Source organism: Lycium barbarum, chromosome 9, assembly GCF_019175385.1.
Source record: "Lycium barbarum isolate Lr01 chromosome 9, ASM1917538v2, whole genome shotgun sequence".
In the NCBI taxonomy this organism is placed as follows: Eukaryota; Viridiplantae; Streptophyta; class Magnoliopsida; order Solanales; family Solanaceae; genus Lycium; species Lycium barbarum.
In genome coordinates this window covers 34,635,337-34,655,341 of record NC_083345.1, presented here as the reverse complement: position 1 = coordinate 34,655,341, position 20,005 = coordinate 34,635,337, and the positions used below count along the sequence as shown (strand labels likewise).

Here is a 20,005-nt window from a genome sequence, read left to right as displayed (position 1 = left end):
GTGAGAAAACATCCAAAGGGATGCGTGTAACAAACGACATTGATCTTCACACTTGCTTGTACCTGCTCAACAACAATGACAACTTCAGGAATTCCCGTTTCATATTAGAGTTCAATTCAGCTGATGCGGAGAACAACCCATTACAAGAACATCATAATGAATCTATCCTAATGACAGAAGGACAAACCATAGAGGAAATTGACAGACAACTCTGCATTGCTTATGAAGAAGACATGTCTGAAGTTGGATTGGATGACGAACAACACAGGCCTATTGGACATAACCTTGGGATTTCACATGAGCAGAGCGAGATAGTAACTCCTAACCAGACACCTCAGCAGCTACAATGGCAACCGCCAAACATTGAGCAAGTTGTAAACAATGACCTTTCTCAGCATCCAACTTCAATGAATGTTGTATCACTTACTCCGAGCATGACAGTTGAAGAGACACAAACACAACCATGCAACAAAACAAAGACACTAAAAAGGAAGAGGATACAAAATGATACACAAATTTTGACACCTAGTGCATCGATTGATCAAATAGAAGTTGGCATTTTATTCAAAGACAAAGATACCGTGAAAAAGTGCATGAATAACATTGCAATTACTCGTCATCAACAGTACAAGGTAGAAAAGTCATGCACGCGACGGTATTACATCAGATGTATTGATACAACCTGCATTTGGCGTTTCCACAGTTCAAGGTTCAGAGGATCAGAACTTTTCAAAGTAGTTAACTTTGAAAAGAGACATAGTTGTTCAATAAATTTCATCTCCTCTGACATGAGGAATGCAACTTCAAAAGTCATAGCGGAATACATTACAAACCTAGTACGCCATACACTACAAGAGATAACACCCAAATTTGTCATTGAAGAAATGAGAAGCAGATATGGCTTGCACATTGGTTACCACAAAGCATGGCGTTCCCTCCAACACGCTTATAATGTTATAAGAGGAAGTCCAGAAAATAACTACACACTTCTACCGCAATATCTTCACATGATGAAATTAAGAAATCCTGGAACAGTTGCTAACATCAAATGGACCGCTGACAATAAGTTTAAATATGCTTTTTTCGCGTATGGAACATCAATTGAGGGTTGGAAACACTGCAGACCAGTAATGATGGTGGATGCAACCTTCTTGAAATCAAAATACCGCGGTGTGCTCATGATAGCAGTAGCAAAAGATGGAAACAACAGCATATTTCCTCTCGCATTTGGTATTGCAGATTCTGAGAATAATGAATCCTATAGGTGGTTCTTCAGACACGTGAAAAAGGTGTTTGGCACGCGCAAAGACCTATCAATTCTTTCCGATCGCCACTCGTCAATTGCAACTGCAATCAAAGAACTGTATCCAGATACCCAGCATGGAATATGCATCTACCACATGGAGAAGAACTTGCAGAAATATTTCCCATCCGAAGCGATCCTATCACTGTTCTACAATGCAGCAACTACCTACAAACAAGCAGAGTTTCGTACCTATATGTCACAGATACAACAAATCGACCCAAAAGCTGCAGAATACATAGAAGAAGAACCACCAGAAAGATGGGCACGTTCATTCCACACCAACAGGCGTTACAACAGGCTCACAACAAACAATGTCGAGACAATGAATTCTGTATTGAGGAAAGCAAGGGAGTTTCCAATAATGGCATGTATTGATTACATCCAGAACAAGCTGCAAAATTGGTTTTACCAGAGAAAATAGGACGCAACAGGACCGTCCCATGACCTGACATGTTGGGCTGAAAAGATTCTGCTTGAAAAGATAAGTAGAGGCTTCACAATGAAAGTAAGTACATTTTACCAACACACACTTCAATATTAGTTTGGTGAGCAATGCATAGTTTAATTTTAACCAAACACAAAAGTTATGCTGGATAAAGGAAGAACTATCACCCTATTTTTATACTTAGTTCTGCCGGAAGGGGCAGACATTTATATTAACTAGCATGGAATTATGCCGGTGAGGGAATAACTATGACACTATTTTTATGCTCACAATGAAAGTAAGTAGATTTTACCAACACACACTTCAATCTTAGTTTTATGAGCAATGTATAGTTTGAAATTAACCAAACACAAAAGTTATGCTGGACAAAGGAACAACTATGACCCTATTTTATACTTAGTTCTGCCGGAAGGGGCAGACTCTTATTTTAAATGTACAGGAAGTATGCCGGAAAGGGCATAACTCTCATATAATCTGAAAATTGCCACAAAAAATATCACTCATTTATATTGTCAATTTCCACTGGTAGAAAACATAACTCCCGTCAAATTTGTTGTGAAAGATGAAGGATATCAATACAATGTAGACCTGAAGAATATGACTTGTGAGTGCTTGGAGTTCCAAATTGTCGAGTACCGTGCACACATGCCATGGCAGTTATAGACAAAAGAAGTTTGCCAAAATCTACATACCGTGCGGACTGGTTCAAGAAACAAGCCTGCCAAGAGACATACAAAGGTGAAATACTATCAGTTGGAAATCAAGACTCATGGATTATTCCACAAAACATTATGGATATTAAAATAACGCCGCCTGATGTTAAAATAAGACCTGGAAGAAAACAAACAAAAAGATATCGCCCAAGAAGAGAATCAACAAAGTACACATACAGATGTGGTAGATGCAAGTTCTTTGGACACACTAGGGCAACCTGTAACCACAGTCCAGCTCTCAATCCATATTCAAGAAGATACAGGAAGAGTAAATTGTCATCCTAACATCACACTCTTATACATGGTTTATATGAATTTATCTTATGATTCTTGATGCATAATGCACACTCTGCCTGAAAGAAATGGCAAAACTTTGGTATTACTAAGACTGAGACTTCAAGCATCTTATCACACATTTATTCTTCTGTCCATTCTTTCTTTTATTATTTTCTTTTATTAAGTTGTTATCTTCTTGTTGCTGATAATAAAAGACTATATAATAGCAACAGATAAATGTCCCTACATGAAATCTACAATTCTCTACCATAAAATATTGAGGAAAAAGAAAAAAAATCATCAACTTTAATTATCCAGTTTTATAATTTATGCCTCCTCTGACAGGTATAACAGTTTTTGCTGGGGAAAATGGCAAAACAAAATTGGTATCTCAAAGACTACATCCTGGTAAGTTTAATAAATGTATGCCTTGGGACATAACAATATTTCTTCTCTCTGTTGTTTTCAAGTTTTACATTTATGCCGGAACTGGCATGTCTTCCGCTTACAAAATAAATAAGTATGCTGTTAGGGGCATACTTATATGCTTTGTTGTTTATAAAATATTTTAAAATGCTGAAAAATTGGAAAAAACATTCAGCACAACACAATTAACATTAAGTAAAATATTTCATTCATTCATAGTAAAATTTCATTCATACAAATTTTGGAGAGCAACAAAAAAAAACAACAACAACAACAACAACAAACATAGACTAAAAATAAAAATTCATTCATACTAAAACAAAAATTATGAGCAGATCTAGTCTATAACTACAATCCCCTCCTTCTTCTTAACAATAATCCCTATGCCAACATTGCACTCAACAAGCCTAAAGCATAGAGTATCTCCTTCCTCCAGCCCATTGGAATCAACAAAGTCTTTCCACCCCTGGCAAAGGCGCCGATATGCACCAACTTTGTAAGTCATCTTGTAGTAATGCCAACCATAAAGCACATTGGCTTCACATTCAGAGTTCGGAAGACTGTCTGAGATGTCATTTGGAAGGATCTGCAACGAAATAAACACACAAAATTATTACTATAAATAAGGATGAATGGAATAAAAACCCAGATGAAAACAAAAAAGTTTCTTGGTAACATTTACACATACAAAGTCACGTTAAGGACATAGGACCTGCTTAACCTTTTCTCGAAATTCACATCCATTGTTATGCGGCAAAAGTTGTATAAGAAAGAGATAAAATGTGAGTGAATGTAAAAATGGTCTAATTTATAGTGTAAAATCATAAGTATAGTCAAAATACATTTAATTAAAGTTAATAAATGCGTTTGACTGCCCAAAAAGTTGGCCACTAATCCCAATAAAATGCATTCTGACTGGTCAAAAAAGTTAAAAGGTTTGTCTTTGTTGCTGGTTGTGGCAACTTTTCTGAACTTAAATTATGCCGGAATAGGCAGAACTTCTATTTACAAAATGAGAAACTATGCCGACACCGGCAAACTCCTATTACACAACCACCATAAAGTTGTGATGCAAAGGGCATAACTTTGGTTTTCAACAAAATAACAGCATTACGTCACAAATAATCCCCAATAAATGCATTTTGGCTGGTCAATAACTTCAAAGGGTTTGTCTTTGTTGCTAGTTGTGGCAACTTTTATGAACTTAAATTATGCCGTAATGGACAGAACATCTATTTACAAAATGAGAAACTATGCCGACCCCGACAAAATTCTATTACACAACCACCATGAAGTTGTGATGGAAAAGGCATAATTTGGATTTTCAACAAAATAACAACTTTTATGAACAGAGAAGTTGAGATTAAAAATGAACACCATCAAATTACAAAGGGGCTTAAACTTGAAATCACTACCACAAAAAGAGGCTTTAGCGGCAATAAAAATAGTCATTAGCGGCAATAATAATTGCCGCTATAACATTTACCGGCCATTTGTCTTTGGCCGGTGTTGTTGGCGTCGCTAAAGCCTTTCGCGACCGTTCAAACAAATGCTGGTAAAGGTACGTTTTATTGCTGCTAAAAACCACAAGCTTTAATAGCAATTGTTGCGGCAATTATGATGGCTGCTAAATGCAATCCAGAAATGGCTTCTTGTGCTCTTTTAGTGTTTATTTTTATGGCTGCTAAATTCAATTAAAATGCCGCTAAAACTCAATATCTTTACACGCAATTGTTTTGTTGCAACTATAATGGCCACAATATTACTTGTAAAAACGTTTGACTTTGCCCTTTTTGCATCCATTTTTATAACCGGTATATTCAATTAAATTGACCCTATAAAGCCCAAGTTTTAATGGCTATAATTTAAACGTCATAAAATAAAGGCCACTACATTCACCCAGAAATGATCTAAGCAACAAAATATATTTCTATTAATTCATAAAACATATCTCATTAAATCTTAACAAACAAAACGAAGTACTTATCTAAAATATTAACGTCACACAACAATTTAAAAAATAAACCTATATTGTCTTGAACTAAATAGCTAATGTCACTATATAACCAATCCTATCGAATAAAAGTCTTCAAATAATTTCCGCAACTCTTCATCATATTGAAATCTTCCACCCGCTAAATTATCGAACATCAGACTGTATGACCTGAAATACTAAAATAATTTTGTCAAAAGATGAAATAAAATGTGAAAAAACATCGCAAGTCTACATATCTAAATATATTGTGAATTCTTAAAACATTGAGGTTGAGACTCTAGACAACTCCAGATATTGGATTTCCAGAAATCTACAACAGATACCAAAGGCTGAGACACTTCAAAATTAACCGATTAAACAACAATATGAAAAACTCAATGGCAACAACTGAAGAAGGAAAAATTCAACAGTAAAAAGAACCATTTACAAACTGCAGAAAGAGAAAACTGAAACAAAATGCAGCCACATAAAAAACTAAAAAACAAAACGCAGCCAGATTCCATAAATCGCGGAGAAGAAGAGATAATATAAAAGGAAAAAAAAAACAGTAGCAACTACGGTGATAGGTGCATTTGTTGTCTACTTTTCCATGGTTGTTCTTTGCTATCATTGTATTCCAGCAGTAAACTTGAAAATTAAGCAATTGACAATGTCATAAAGGTTGTTCTTTGCTATCAATCTGATCAACCACTAAATAAATGAAACAATTGCCACACAAAAAATTGCAATAAACTGGAAAAAGTAACCGTTGTGAGAATCAGCACAAAGTAAAAATGTAGCACGAAACAATCAACTATATTATCTTAGATAAGTGCCCTAATTGGGATAAGTTCAAAGTACATAAATAATTTTTCTAAGTGGAAAAAAGATGAAGGTCTTTCTCAATAATTTGGCACGAAGTCTAACATGCTAAATGCATCTTTCCAGTGGTGAAAAGATAAACATTTCTTGGCATGTCTACTTATTACCATGGGTACTTTTGGTTCAAAAAAGCACCGTGTCCATATTGCAAATATAAAGTTAAGAAAAGAAAGATTTCGCTATAGTTAGTTGATATAAGTTAAATAGACAGTAAGAGACAAAAAGGCCAAGTTAAAATTAGAACTCTAAAGCTCACGCCAGCTGATTATATAAGTAGCAATATCGAGAACCTGTTGACATAAACCTTTCTTAAACTATTACACTTCTTAATTTTCCCAGTGATTAAGCTACTAAATTATAATACTGATAATAGAAAAAGCAGCTTAATTTACTCTAGGCAGGATTATCATAAGTATAAAGTGGTAGACAAATTTAAACAATTAACTACATCTATAACTGAGAAATAAAATACTAAAGGAGGCCTATACACTGATTCTTTTGCTCTAGCCATACAAAGAAAGTTAGGAATTAAAGAAGCTAAGAATGTCTCATAAATAAGCTAAAAAATAATGCCTTAAATGTTGAAAAAGGTACAGAAGATATCTAAAAGCCATAAAGTTTACACTCTTAATCACATCATGCCTGGATATTTAAAGTCATGAAGTTGATGAGTCCATAATCTTTTATCTTAAGCATCAGAGATAAAACACAATGATTAGATAAAAAGATCCTTAAACTTTCTGCACGTCTTAAGTATTTGACAAAGGATACAATACAACAACAACAATATACCTAGTGTAATCCCACAAGTGGGGAAGACAAAGGATCCAATGTTTAGATAAAATGATCAGGTCTTGTACTATGATCACAAGATTCACAACCACCTTCCAAAACATAATTAGCGAAAGGAATGCCTTAAAATAGAGATGATATAGATATAAGTACAAACATAAAAAGGAACACCAGAAATAACACGCCAAAAGGTAGAGCCGAAGACATTAAACTGACAGTGCATTTATAAAAAAATTAAACTCAATCTTCAAAATTGGAACAGTACAGCGTTAAGTCGATAGAAGTTATTCATTCCTCAAGCTTTTATAAATAAGTAGGAAACCACATACTGCCAAATCAAATCCTGAAAGAATTGTTGTCTACAAGTTAATGTTATCTTGTGCTGGTCAGCAATGCAAATAGTAAGTACATCAGCGCCTGCTATATTGCCAGAACAAGTAGCAGAAATTTGTAAAACATCAAAACAATTGAAAGGAATTATATAGACCTTGAGATCATCATAGCTTCCAAAGAGAAGGTTAGCTGCTGCGAGCATGGAGGTTCTTGAACTAAAAAATAACATCAAAACAATTGAAAGGAATTATATAGACCTTGAGATCATCATAGCTTCCAGACGGAGATTTAGCTGCAGCAAGTACCGAGGTTCTTGAATCAAGGACTGTTGTTATTCCTGCCTTAGCAATGAAAATAGTTTGTTGCTCCACTGCTTCGTGAATAGCAACCCTAGACCACCAGTAAGAATATTGCTTTCATTTAGTGGACTACATATTGATGATTGTCTTCACACACATTATATATATATATATATATATATATATATATATATATATCCGCAAAACTCATAGTGTAAAAAACTGCAAAGAAGCAAGGAATGTTGGTCAATTACCTCAGCTATTGTAAAGTTGGCCGGCCCTCGAGAATTAGCCTCATTTATTTCTTCCATTCCAGCAAATCCAATGTAAGGATGTCTAACAACAACGACTCTTTTGTTACCACATACAGTTCAGAAAATAGAACCCAAATGTTAGAGAGAAATTTGGTATTGATACGGTACAACACTACAAAAAACTTGAATTTCATTTATCACTTAGTAAACTCTCACAATGTCTATGAATTTGAAGCCTGAAAATACAGTAGATTCCCATGATACTAGTCAGCTTTGTACCAAGCATTATACTTTGAAATTTGAACAAGTTGGTGATCTAAGGATAAAAGGATATTTCTTGGCAGCTCTCAGGCAGGGGTATCCTATAACTAACTCTTAATTGCAAACGAAATTAAAATATGATCACAAAGTTGCCTGCTTTAGTCCTTGAAACAACAATAATAATCCCAGATATCTTGACTAGATTTAACATATATTATGCCTAAACAAAACATATATGATTGCGTAAATAGAAGGATTGCATAAACATATACGACCAGATATCTTGACTAGATCAATTGGCGTAAAATCTAAGATAATCCACAAAATGGCAAAGTTCAAAAATAAAACTAACCCCAAGGGATATTGGATCCTTCTTTGACCTGAGTATTTGTCCTTCAGCGATCTCAAGCTTTCTTTACTGTATTTACATACTACCGGTTCATTTTAATGAATAGTTACACCTACGGTCTTGTGTGTGGATCTAGGTGTTTAGCTTAAAAAAGGCTCCAGTAAATTTGTACAAAAGTGCACCAAATTAATTTGTGTTTACTGGTTTAATCTAGAGAATAGAACACCACGGTTCAAACTGAAACAACAATTTAACAAACAAGTGGAAGGCGACTTTCGCATGCCCACATTCATCAACTAATTTAACGTTCTCAGAAGCAAAACAAAGAGAAGAAACGCAGTAGAGCCATTATCTGTACATAAGCAATTTGCAATTTGGGATTCAAAACTTATGAGCAAGTGCTAAATAGAGAACACCTAATCAAATTGTGATAAAAAAGCTTTTAAAATTGCGCCGGATCTAGCTTCAGCAATAGTTACCCAGATCTCTCTACCAACCAAACTTTGAAAAATTAGGGGAGAGAGAGAGACAGAGATGAGTTGTTTCCAATACCTGGGGATACTCGCGGTGATGGTGAGATAGAGACGAAGTGGAGCAGTAGCGATAGGGCAGCGCCGATGTGTGGGTTGAGTATTTCTGAAATAGCATCTTTCAAATTTCTCTAAAATTAGATAAAAGGAATGGGAGGGAACAGGTTATTTTAGTGGAAAATCTAGAGGGAAAAGATGAAATAATATAAGGCGCTTCCAATTTGTGGCTCATAGTGGCCATTGCTTTCTGTTGCCAGTAAAAAAGTAGATAATTCCGGCTAATGCTCATATGCCGCTAATAGTTGCGTTTATTAAATTATTTTGCAGCCATTAGTTTATTGCCGCTAATTAATTGCCCCTAAATGACTATTTTGTAGTAGTGAATATAACACAAACAAACTATACAATCTTATAGCATTTACAAAAAACACAAGTGCGCACGAAAAAAAAATTACATAGTGCAAAAATAACTAAAACAAACTAATTTTTTTCACAGATCTAGCTCAACTAAAACAAACTATTTTTTTTGCTTTCTTCACAGATCTTGCTCTCTTTTTCATCTCATAGTCACACTCCATATCGTTATGCTCATGATAATCGCTTCCAGCTGTATCTGGTGGCGTGTCATAACCCTTTTTCAGCTTATCTTTCCCATGACAAACCAAATTGATTGACCACTTTTTCATGTAGTCCATCAAACCAGAACCATCCCAATCAGCAGGATCTTCACCACTAATCAGCATATCAGCAAACTTGATCAAAAAACGACTACAATTATAATCTCTGAAAGTCATAAAAAAGAGATGTTTTAGAACAACAGAAAAACAAAAACAATAAACAAAAATAAAAATCAACAAAAAACAATGGGAAAAGCTAAAAAAGATAAGAATGAAACGTGCGATCCTTGCTTTGGACAGGCAGCCCAGGTATATGTCAGATTACTGAAGTTATTGTATGATGGCCTGAATAATTGAAAATCATTGACCTTCAACAACTTAGGGATCATACCACAGTAGGCCTTGACAATGCGAACCAAACGATCATCATTATGATTGAGTGAGTTATAAACTACCAATTTACGCTCATCAATCATGAAAACATCAAGTACATAGTGAGAAATTGCTTTAGGATCATCAGATCCTGGGCGAATAGGAATTAATACCCTGTCGACATTCTCCCATGATATACCACATTTTCCTCTTTGCCCATACACAATATTACTCAGCAAAAGTGCATCATCACTGCCGCCAGCATACCAGTGGTAATTAACCGGGTCTTGGTAGTAACTATTGATGTCAAATTGCACAAACTGATCAAACATCATATCTATGGTAGTGTACTTAACAGCATTGCCAGCTGGAGGATGATACATCATTTTCTTCCTCAAATAATATATCACCACATCAGTATGTTGTGTTAAGGAAAAAAAAAATAGCGATTCAGCAATAAAGAAAAAAAAAAGAAGAAGCAAGAAGCAATAACTAATAGAAAAATAAGAAAAGAAAAAGTAAAAGACAATCACGAACCTCATCATTAAGCGCATAGACATCATGGTACAGCTCCAAAAAAAACATCCTATATTTTGGCTCAACATCACCCAACTTGTAAACTTCACTCAGTTGGTTCAACTTTCCAGGATACATTACCTCATCTTCTTCCCTGATTAAAGAAAAGGGAACAAAAATTAAAAAAATACAAACAGAAGTTTGGTTCACAGAAAGGAAATTTTATGAATAAGGTTTGCCGGAAGAGGCAAACATTATGCTTGAAAAAGGGAAAAGTATGCCGGAAGGGGCAAGATTTAGGTTTCAAAAAGTAAAAGTATGCCGGAGTGGGCAGAAAATAACTTTTCAAAAGAGATGAGTATGCCGGAGGAGGCAGAACATGAGTTTGCAATAAAATATGAAAGTATCCCGGAAGGAGCAAGAGCTAAGTTTCAAAAAGTAAAAGTATACCGATTTAGGCAGAAATATAACTTTGCGAAAAAAGGTAGTATGCCGGAGTGGGCAGAACAAGAGTTTGGAATAAAAGGGGGGATTATGCTAGGAGGGGCAAAAATACAGAGATTGTACCTAAAAGACTGAAAAGAAAAAAAACATAAACCCAAAAATAAGGAAGAAAAATGCAAGAAAGCACACAATAACAAAAAACTTACCCAGTAGGTCAAAGCTACTTGGTGGACGATTTCGAGGATTGATAAATTTTTTCCAAAAGTTCACGGCAAATTTGCTTTTGAAGTAATGGAATGGGCACATCCTTCTGTACTGTTCATCCCAGTCACTTTCGTCCTTCCGTGACCTAAAAGGAAGATCGTTTCGCCCAGAATATAGCATCCATCCGGGTGCCGGGGTATCACCCACTACTTTCTCCTCTGGCCCCTTGTCTTCAAGGAAGATAGCACTTCTGTCACTTCAACAACAGGTTCTTCTACAGGAATATGAGGGGTTTGACTAACAATACTCTCTTTCACAGCGGAAGAAGCGACATTTACAATATCTTCAAAGGACACATATCGAAAATTGTCCTCCATTCCTTGAGAGTTCTCAACCTTTCCATCAACAACAGCAGACTCCCTTGGAGTACTGACTTGAACCTGGTCTGCATTGGCTGGTTCGCTCCTCAATGGCTCAACCGCATTAATAGGCTCGGGCAGGTCTGCATTGGCTGGTTCGCTCCTCAATGGCTTAACCGCATTAATAAGCTCGGGCATAACACCAATATGAGGAACAACAGCGCGTTCATCACCCTCGTTAGAAACTTGAGCTTTAGGTGTTTCACGTCTTATATGCTCAAGATTTTCAAGTGTTGTTTGCTCAAGATTTTGAGCCATATCTCCTTTTGGTGGAGATACAATGGATTCTTCGCAATTGGCGTCACCAAACTGTTCATCGCCCAATTGTTCCTCCACAACAACCTACATAAAGTAACAAATTAAGAAACACAACATCCGACATCAAAGCAAAAATATTAAAATAAAAAATTAACAAATTCTGCAAGTGGTAAAAGATTGAAAATTATGTCGAAACAAGCAGAAATTAGGTTCACAAAAAGGAAAATTTACGAACAAGTTCCGAAATATGCCGGAAGGGGCAAACCTTATGCTTGAAAAAGGAAAAGGTATGCCGGAAGGGGCAAGATTTAAGTTTTAAAAAGTAAAAGTATGCCGGAGTGGGCAGAAAATAACTTTCCAAAAGAGATGAGTATGCTGGAGAAGGCAGAACATGAGTTTGCATATAAAATGTGAAGTATGCCGGAAGGGGCAAGAGCTAAGTTCAAAAACTGGAAGTATGCCAGTGTAGGCAGAAATATAACTTTGCGAAAAAAGGTAGTATGCCGGACTAGACAGAAAATGAGTTTTCAATAAAAGGGTTGATTATGCCAGGAGGGGCAACACTATCATTTGCATAAGCAAAACAGAGAAGAGCAAACAAAGTGTTAAAAACAACAAAGTATAAATGTAAATTTACCGAAGGCAATTTAGCCTCAACATTTTCGGTTTCATTTTCTTCAGCTTGAGATACAATGGATTCATCATGATGAGGCGACACCAACGTATCACCCTCTTCTATCCTATCATCTCTGGCAGGAGATAAATCTCGTTCGAGATAATCAGAAACCACCACATCGTCATCTTGAATTTGCTCAAGATTTTCAAGCATATGTTCTTTCGGTGGAGATACGTTGGATTCTTCACGATTGGCGTCACTAAACTGTTCACTGGCAAATTGTTCCTCCACAACAACCTACATAAAGTAACAAATTAAGAAACACAACATCCATCATCGAAGCAAAAATATTAAAATAAAAAATTAACAAATTCTGAAAGTGGTAAAAAATTGAAAATTATGTCGAAACAAGCAAAAGTTAGGTTCACAAAAAGGAAAATTTATGAACATGTTTTGAAAAATATGCCGGAAGGGGCAAACCTTATGCTTGAAAAAGGAAAAAGTATGCCGGAAGGGGCAAAATTTAAGTTTCAAAAGTAAAAGTATGTCGGAGTGGGCAGAAAATAACTTTCCAAAAGAGATGAGTATGCCGGAGGAGGCAGAACATGAGTTTGCATATAAAATGTGAAAGTATGCCTGAAGGGGCAAGAGCTAAGTTTCAAAAAGTAAAAGTATGCCAGTGTAGGCAGAAATATAACTTTGCAAAAAAGGTAGTATGCCGGAGTAGGCATAACATGAGTTGCAATAAAAAAGGGGATTATGTCAGGACGGCCAAAACTATCATTTGCATATAGGAAAACAAAAAGAGCAAACAAAGTGTCAACTACCAGAAAAGGCAACTTAGATTTAGAAAACAACAAAGTATAAATGTAAAATTACCGAAGGCAATTCAGCCTCAACATTTTCGGTTGCATTTAGAGATTCAACTTGTTCAACATCTGTCTCCATGGGACATGTCACATTTGCTTCGCTTTCTCCAAAAACATCTTCAAATGCCACATTTAGAGAAACATTTGCATCTTGTAATGTTTTGCGTAATTTTCTTCTCTTGTAAAACTGGATTTTTCGTCCCAACTCTGTCTCATCAACGGTTCTTTCACTCGAACCGGCTTGCACATCTTCGATCTGAATTTCTTGATTACTTTCAGCCTCAACATTAGACAAATCAACACCATTGCCCCCCTCATCTCTGGTGGCAGTTTCAAATTCCCAAAATTCCTGTTTAAGATCAGCAATATCTTCCCCAACATCAGACTGCACCGATCTTCTTCGTTGCCCAACGGAAGATTGCTCAACATTTTTACGAGGCATGGCTTGTTTAGTTTTCCTTTTAGCAGCAACACTTTTACGAACAGATCTTGTGCTCTTGCGCCTACCCTTTTCAACATGACGAGGAGAATCAACATGTCGACGAACATTTTCAGCATGAGAAGCAGTTTGGGATTCAAAATTTAACCCTGCTTTTTGCAAAGCAGAAATCAGCTGATCCATCCGGGCCTTCTCCTTCTATTGATTATTCAAAATCCTATCCAATTTAACATCACAAACATTTTCCAGGAACTGTGAAAATAAACAAATACAGCAAAGTGTTAAACTCAAGAGAAAAAAAAAAGGAACAAAACTTTTACAGAAAAAACAGAGAGGACCCATGAGAAATACCTCAATGTGACGCTCTAGAGAAGAGCTTTCAGTGGATTTGCCAGCAATATTGGCATCTTCAGATTCACTTTCATCAGCACTTGAATTGTCCGAAGATTCATCAACCACCCCTTTACCTCGCTGTTGAAATAAAATCCATACACAATAATAATAAATAATGACATCAAAACAGAAAAAGAAAAATCACATTAAAAGTGGACACGAAAAGTAAAGGGCAATAAACACCATTAACTTTCCACTCGTGTACTCTTCGGATACAAGCAATTTCTTCACTTCATTGAAATGTGGAGATTTATTGCTGACATACGACAACATCAGAGGTTCACGACAATTGCCAATAATATCAACATATTGTTTGCGATAGTCATTGAACCTGGACCAAACCCTAAAGCCAAAAACAAAACCAACAACACCATAATCAATGGTATGTCTGTTTATCCCTTGCTTATATATTGATTTGAAACACCTCAGGAGTTCGGCAAAACACAAAGACCCCCAATTAAACTGCTCGAACAATTCACTGTCCTCTATGTATACAATATGCTGCCACAACACCTTTTTATCAATTCTACCGCCCAATAAAACACGACCAAGAATGTATACCTCTGCTAGCATCACCGCATCAAGGTCATCTTCAAAATATACATTTTCAGCACTCATCACATTCTTCAAATCCCTCATTTCCAAATTCCTTTTACCATCTTCAACACCAAAATATCTTCTCAAAAGACGACTGCCATTGGTTTTGTTATATTTAGCATAGAAAGATCTAGGAGGTTCAGTAATTGATAACCAATGACTCTCTTAAATGATTGGTCTGTAAATGTCACAAGTTTATCTTGTATATTAAAATGCATTTCATTGGTTTCAGAACACTGAACTTCCGACAACAACATAAAATTCACCAAGATACCCGACATTTTTATATTATGTAATTCCATAAATTTCCCAAAAGGACGATTCTTCAAAATTACCAACTGTTCTTTTGTAAGAAATTTCTCAACAAATTTAACAAACTTTTCATCCCCTCGCCATACAACACTGATGCGTGTGTCCGTCCACTCTTCCGGAGGAATATAATAGTCAGCAACTTGTCCAAATTGTCGTCTCATGATTTAGCACACTGACATGAGCAAAACATAAAATTCAATCAGGAAAAAAAAGGAAAAACAAAACACATAAAAAACATTACCAAAATGCATTACCAAAAACGTAAAAAGGAAAAAAAAACAGAAAACCCTATTCAAATAAAATACAGACACAAACAATTGAAGGAAATAACTTATCAACAAGTAATAAAATAGTAACTAATAACTTACAGATGAAATTGAAACCCCACTAAGAGAAATCAATGAATGATAAAGATGATATAGGAAACGTGACAAAGCAACTGCCTTCTTCAGCTTTAAAGTGAACAAACGAAAATAAAAAGTAAATTACAGGAAGAGCGGGCAAATATATATTGAACAAAAAAAAAAAAAAACTGCACACGTGCTAACCACGTGACAAAACTTATGCCGAAAGCGGCATAATGTAAGTGTGTTAGAAATAAAAGTTTGTCGTTGTAGGCATAACTGTGTGGCTTTATATATAAGTTCAAATTAGTGCATTTTAAATTGGAATAACTGTTGAAACGATTGGATTTCAATTGAATGAGGATACAGGGAGTTTCGCAGTTTTTTCTAAAAAAAAAAAACCAAAACAGTTAGTGAAATTTGAATAGAGGTAACTGTTGCAATTATTGACAAAAATACAAAGAGTTTTCAGTTTTTTTTTTTTTTTTTTTTTAAAAAAGAATTAATACATTTCAATTGCAAGTAAATGTAGCAATACCTATTAGAGATATTGGGAATAAGAGTCACTTTTTCATTATCTTTTTTTATTTCTAGCAAAAAAAAAAAAAAAACTGTCACTACGAATTTAGAAGTATGCCGAAAGGGGCATAATTTCTGTTCCCAACGGGTAAACTTAAGCCGGAGGAGGCAAGATTAAAATTATTGATTTTTTTTTTAAAGCAAAAACAGTTACTCAAATTTAAATTGGAGTAACTGTCGCAACTATTGACAAAAATACAAAGAATTTTTCAGTTTTTCTTTCCATTTTTTTTAAAAACAAAATAATTAATACATTAATTGGAAGTAACTGTCGCACTTATTCGAGATGTTTTGGAACAAGAGTCACTTTTTAATTATCTTTTTTATTTTTAGGAAAAACAGTTACTTCCATCTTAGAAGTATGCCGGAAGGGGCAGAATATCTATTGAGAAATGACAAAAGTATGCCGGTTAAGGCAGACTACAGAACACAGTTTGAAAAAGTGAAACTTCATTATATGTACAGAAAATGAAAGAACAATTTACATATACATCATTCGAAAAAGGGAGAAACACAATAACATAACACTTGCCGTAAATAACAACAAAAAAATCAATTCACTTTCCTAACTCTTCTGCAGTACAGTATATATATCTTCAACAGCAGAACTCAACCGTTTCTCAACTGGAGTACTGCTTGGTGTAAGCAAATACCAATTAGGATAACCATCATCTTCTTTGTTTCCATCTTCGCATCTCGGACGTTTTCTACTATCTTCAACAGCAGCTGCTGCTTCATTTACATTTTGTGATGCTTCATTAGAAGAAAACACATAATCTCCGCATTGAAAAGCATTATTAATTGCAGCAATTTCTTTAACGCAGTCTTCATTTTCTTTCACAAATTCCTTTTCAAACTGAGAAAGAGTTTGAGTTTTATCAGACGGTTGACTTGATGAAGAAACAACAGCATCACAGAGCATATCAAGCATGTGAGACGTCTCATTTTTTTTAGACCTTGCTTTACAAAGCATATTCTCCTCTTTTCCAAGATGTGCATCTAACTTCACCTCATCATTCACTGAATAACCCAAATCAGGTTGTCTTTTACCAGATGCACAAGCTTTACAAGATTTGTTTTCGCTATGCAGTCGAACTAAACTTTCAACACAATGCATCACATAATCAAATTTACTTTCCAAACTGTCAAGTCTACTTTCTAAACAAGTTCTTTTAGCACTTTCAGAAGCTGCTACAGATGACTTTGTTTCATCATGTACACGAACTAAGCTATCCTCAACATTAATCGCGCCAACAAAATTTTTATCCAATTCTTCGAAACGGCTATCCAAAGACTACAAAAAAACGAAAAAAAAAAATTAAACAAAGAAGAAAAGAAAATGAGAATAAACAAAAAGCAACGAATGCAGCATGCAAAGTATACATATCATATTAACAAACTCAAAAATAAAAAAATAAAAGGCCATACCTTTACTTGATTGACAATTGTAGATCGTTCATCAGCAAGTTGCTTCTTCACACTAGACAAAACACCCTGTATAATAGATCAATAAAACAACACATTACTTTTTATGTCACTAAATTAATGTTGAACAAGTATGCCGGAACCAGCAGAACTGAAGTCTGAAAATGAAAACAGTTTGCCAGTAGGGGCAGAATTCAAATATGAAAGGAGAACTGTATGCCGGAAGGGGCAGGTTTTAAGTTTGCAAAACCAAAAAATATGCCTCAAGAGGCATAAACTTTCATTTCCAAAACCAAAACAGAGAAGACTGCAAAATGTGTTACCTACTAAAATTAGTCTCAAAATGAGAACATTATGCCGGTAGGGGCAGAACTGAAAATATGAAAGGAGAAATGTATGCCGGAAGGGGCAGATTCTACGTTTGCAAAACCAAATAATATGCCTCAAGGGGCATAAACTTTAATTTCCATAACCAAAACAGAAAAGACTACAAAAATGTGTCCTACTAAAATACTATACCACAAGGCCTCTAACTCAGAATTCAGTTAAACAACCAAAAACACAAAAAGCAAAGTACAACCTATATCAACTATCTGAGAAGTAACTTCAGATGGAAAAACCGCACGGGAAGAACAAGGGCCTGAATCATCAGGAAATTTAAGTGCAACTGGATAATCCAGCATCTCTTGTTCCGTACCAACAACAACAGCATGGACAATAAATTTCTTGAATCTCTATAACACAATATAAACACATCAATTAGACAAAAACACAAAAAATAACAAGAGGGAAAAAGAACCAAGAAAAAGAAGCATCAACAAAAGGGAAACACATACTTTTTCAGCATGGAAGAAATTATCAGTAATAACTTTATAATCAACTTGCTTTGAAGGACCCCAAGACAACATACGAGGAGACTTCAGACCATGAAAACTTGAAAACCCTCGAAAGATAGGGAAAACCTCCAACAGCCACACATTTAAAGCGTAAGGGAAACCACTAATCATATAACGTGTAGATGGCATGATCTTGAAAGTCTTCACACAACCATATATCGACCGTACCAACCAATTAAAACTAAGAGAACCCCAAGGATAAGACACCCGAAGACTGTCATCGTCAATTATCTTCATTAGATGACCTTTAACAACACATTTCTCGTTACGACCCAACAAAACCCTCTCCAATATATAGACCTCAACAAGTCTAACAGGATCACTAGATCTTTCCCAAAAACCACCAGTACGATTACTTGACTTGATCTGTAAGAAACTCTTGAGATCACACAACCTTATTCTATCCTGATTTGGAAAATAAAGTCTCAACAATCTATTTGGTCTGCTAGACACAACACTAAAATCGCCAACACAAGAATCCAACCCAGTAATAAGACGGAAAGACTCGGAATCAAATACACACACGCGATCAAAAATCTTAAACTTTAACGCACTATCATTACTAGATGAAAGTTGCGATAAGATCAAGCAATGGAAAATACTATCACTCAGGCGGACATCAACCAAATCGATAAACTGTCCAAACACACCCTTTTTCAACAACTCCAATTGAGAGACACTCAAAAAGGACAAAATCAAACTCCGAAAATGAAAATCATCACTCCACATGCCACATTCTTCAACCTAGTGTTCAAACTTAACCAAGGGATGTTCCTCCTATAAAAGAAAAATTAATGTCAAAAGAAACCAAGAGTTTACATAAGAATAAACAAAAAATGAGAATGAAAATAATTAACATATACCATAATAAAAAATCAGCCCCTAGACTGGTACACAAATACCTGCATAATAGAAGAAAGAACCAAAACACATAAGATTGCATAAAAAGCCAACATTATTAACAAAACAACACCAAAACACATAAAGATTGCATAAAAATCAAAATTATTAACAAGACAACACCAAAAAACCAAGACACACATAAATTAACTTAATTCATGAAGTTATGCCGGAACAGGCATAACTTTATGCCGGAACCGGCATAACTTCAGTTTCAAAAAGCAACAACTATGCCGGACCCGGCATATGTTGCCTCAGACAAACACATTCTTCACAAAACCCAGATTATTAAACAAAAACAACAACAACAACATAAAACAGCTGTTCACAGGAAAAACTTCAAAGATTCAACAAAGAGAAAACTAAAACGCATATCAAAATCAACTAAAAAATATTACGACATTCATAATACGACATTCAAAAAATCAGAATATATACATGGAGAACGAAACTAAAGTTCAAAAAATCATACAGACACTGTAACAAAAACACTATAATTTTAAATAAAAAAGGATCAATTAAATAATAAAAACGACGAAGACAAAGATATCAATTCAACAAACAACAATTTAACATAAAGCAAATATTGAAACGAGCAAAATATCCAAATTCGTACCTAAATTTTAGAATAGATAAGACAGACACAAAACAGATGAGGAATGAAGAAGCAAAAAAAGAAAAGAAAAGGGCAAATGACGAAATAGAAAGGGTTTTAATGGGATAAGGGTAATTTCGTCAAAAAATATTCATAAAAAAGGCGGCAGGGGCAAAAATTAAAGAAGGCATAAATGAAGGGCAAAATATAAAGACCGGCCCAAAAGAAGGGCGGTCCGCGCAAAAAAAAGATAACTTAAGGAGAAAAAGTCAGGGTGTGGGACGGCCCGCTGGGCCGAGAATGTTGTGTTTGAAACTCCACCAACTTTGACCTTAAATGGGGGGGATTTGGTAATGGTATGTATCATTT

General features: G+C 35.2%; 1 protein-coding gene and 1 long non-coding RNA gene across 3 annotated transcripts; one reads left to right on the top strand and one right to left on the bottom strand.

The window, feature by feature from the left end:
- The first annotated feature begins 233 nt into the window (after positions 1–233).
- Positions 234–1,727, top strand: LOC132611857 (uncharacterized). Its single transcript, XM_060326221.1, has one exon. It carries the CDS (start codon positions 234–236, stop codon positions 1,725–1,727), a length of 1,494 nt encoding a protein of 497 aa, XP_060182204.1.
- Positions 1,728–4,789: 3,062 nt separating this feature from the next.
- On the bottom strand, positions 4,790–9,218 carry LOC132610094 (uncharacterized). 2 transcript variants are annotated; one of them, XR_009571009.1, is made up of 4 exons: positions 8,864–9,218; positions 7,702–7,798; positions 7,303–7,538; positions 4,790–5,330 (listed from the first exon to the last, which is right to left on the bottom strand). It is a non-coding gene; the product is annotated as an uncharacterized LOC132610094 (long non-coding RNA). The 2 variants fall into 2 exon arrangements; XR_009571008.1 differs by lacking the exon at positions 4,790–5,330 and having other exon boundaries at positions 5,345–7,538.
- Between the last annotated feature and the right edge of the window lie 10,787 nt (positions 9,219–20,005).

Coding starts and splice junctions, on each gene's coding strand:
- LOC132611857 (XM_060326221.1), top strand. CDS start 234: ATGTCTGAAGTTGGATTGGATGACGAACAACACAGGCCTATTGGACAT.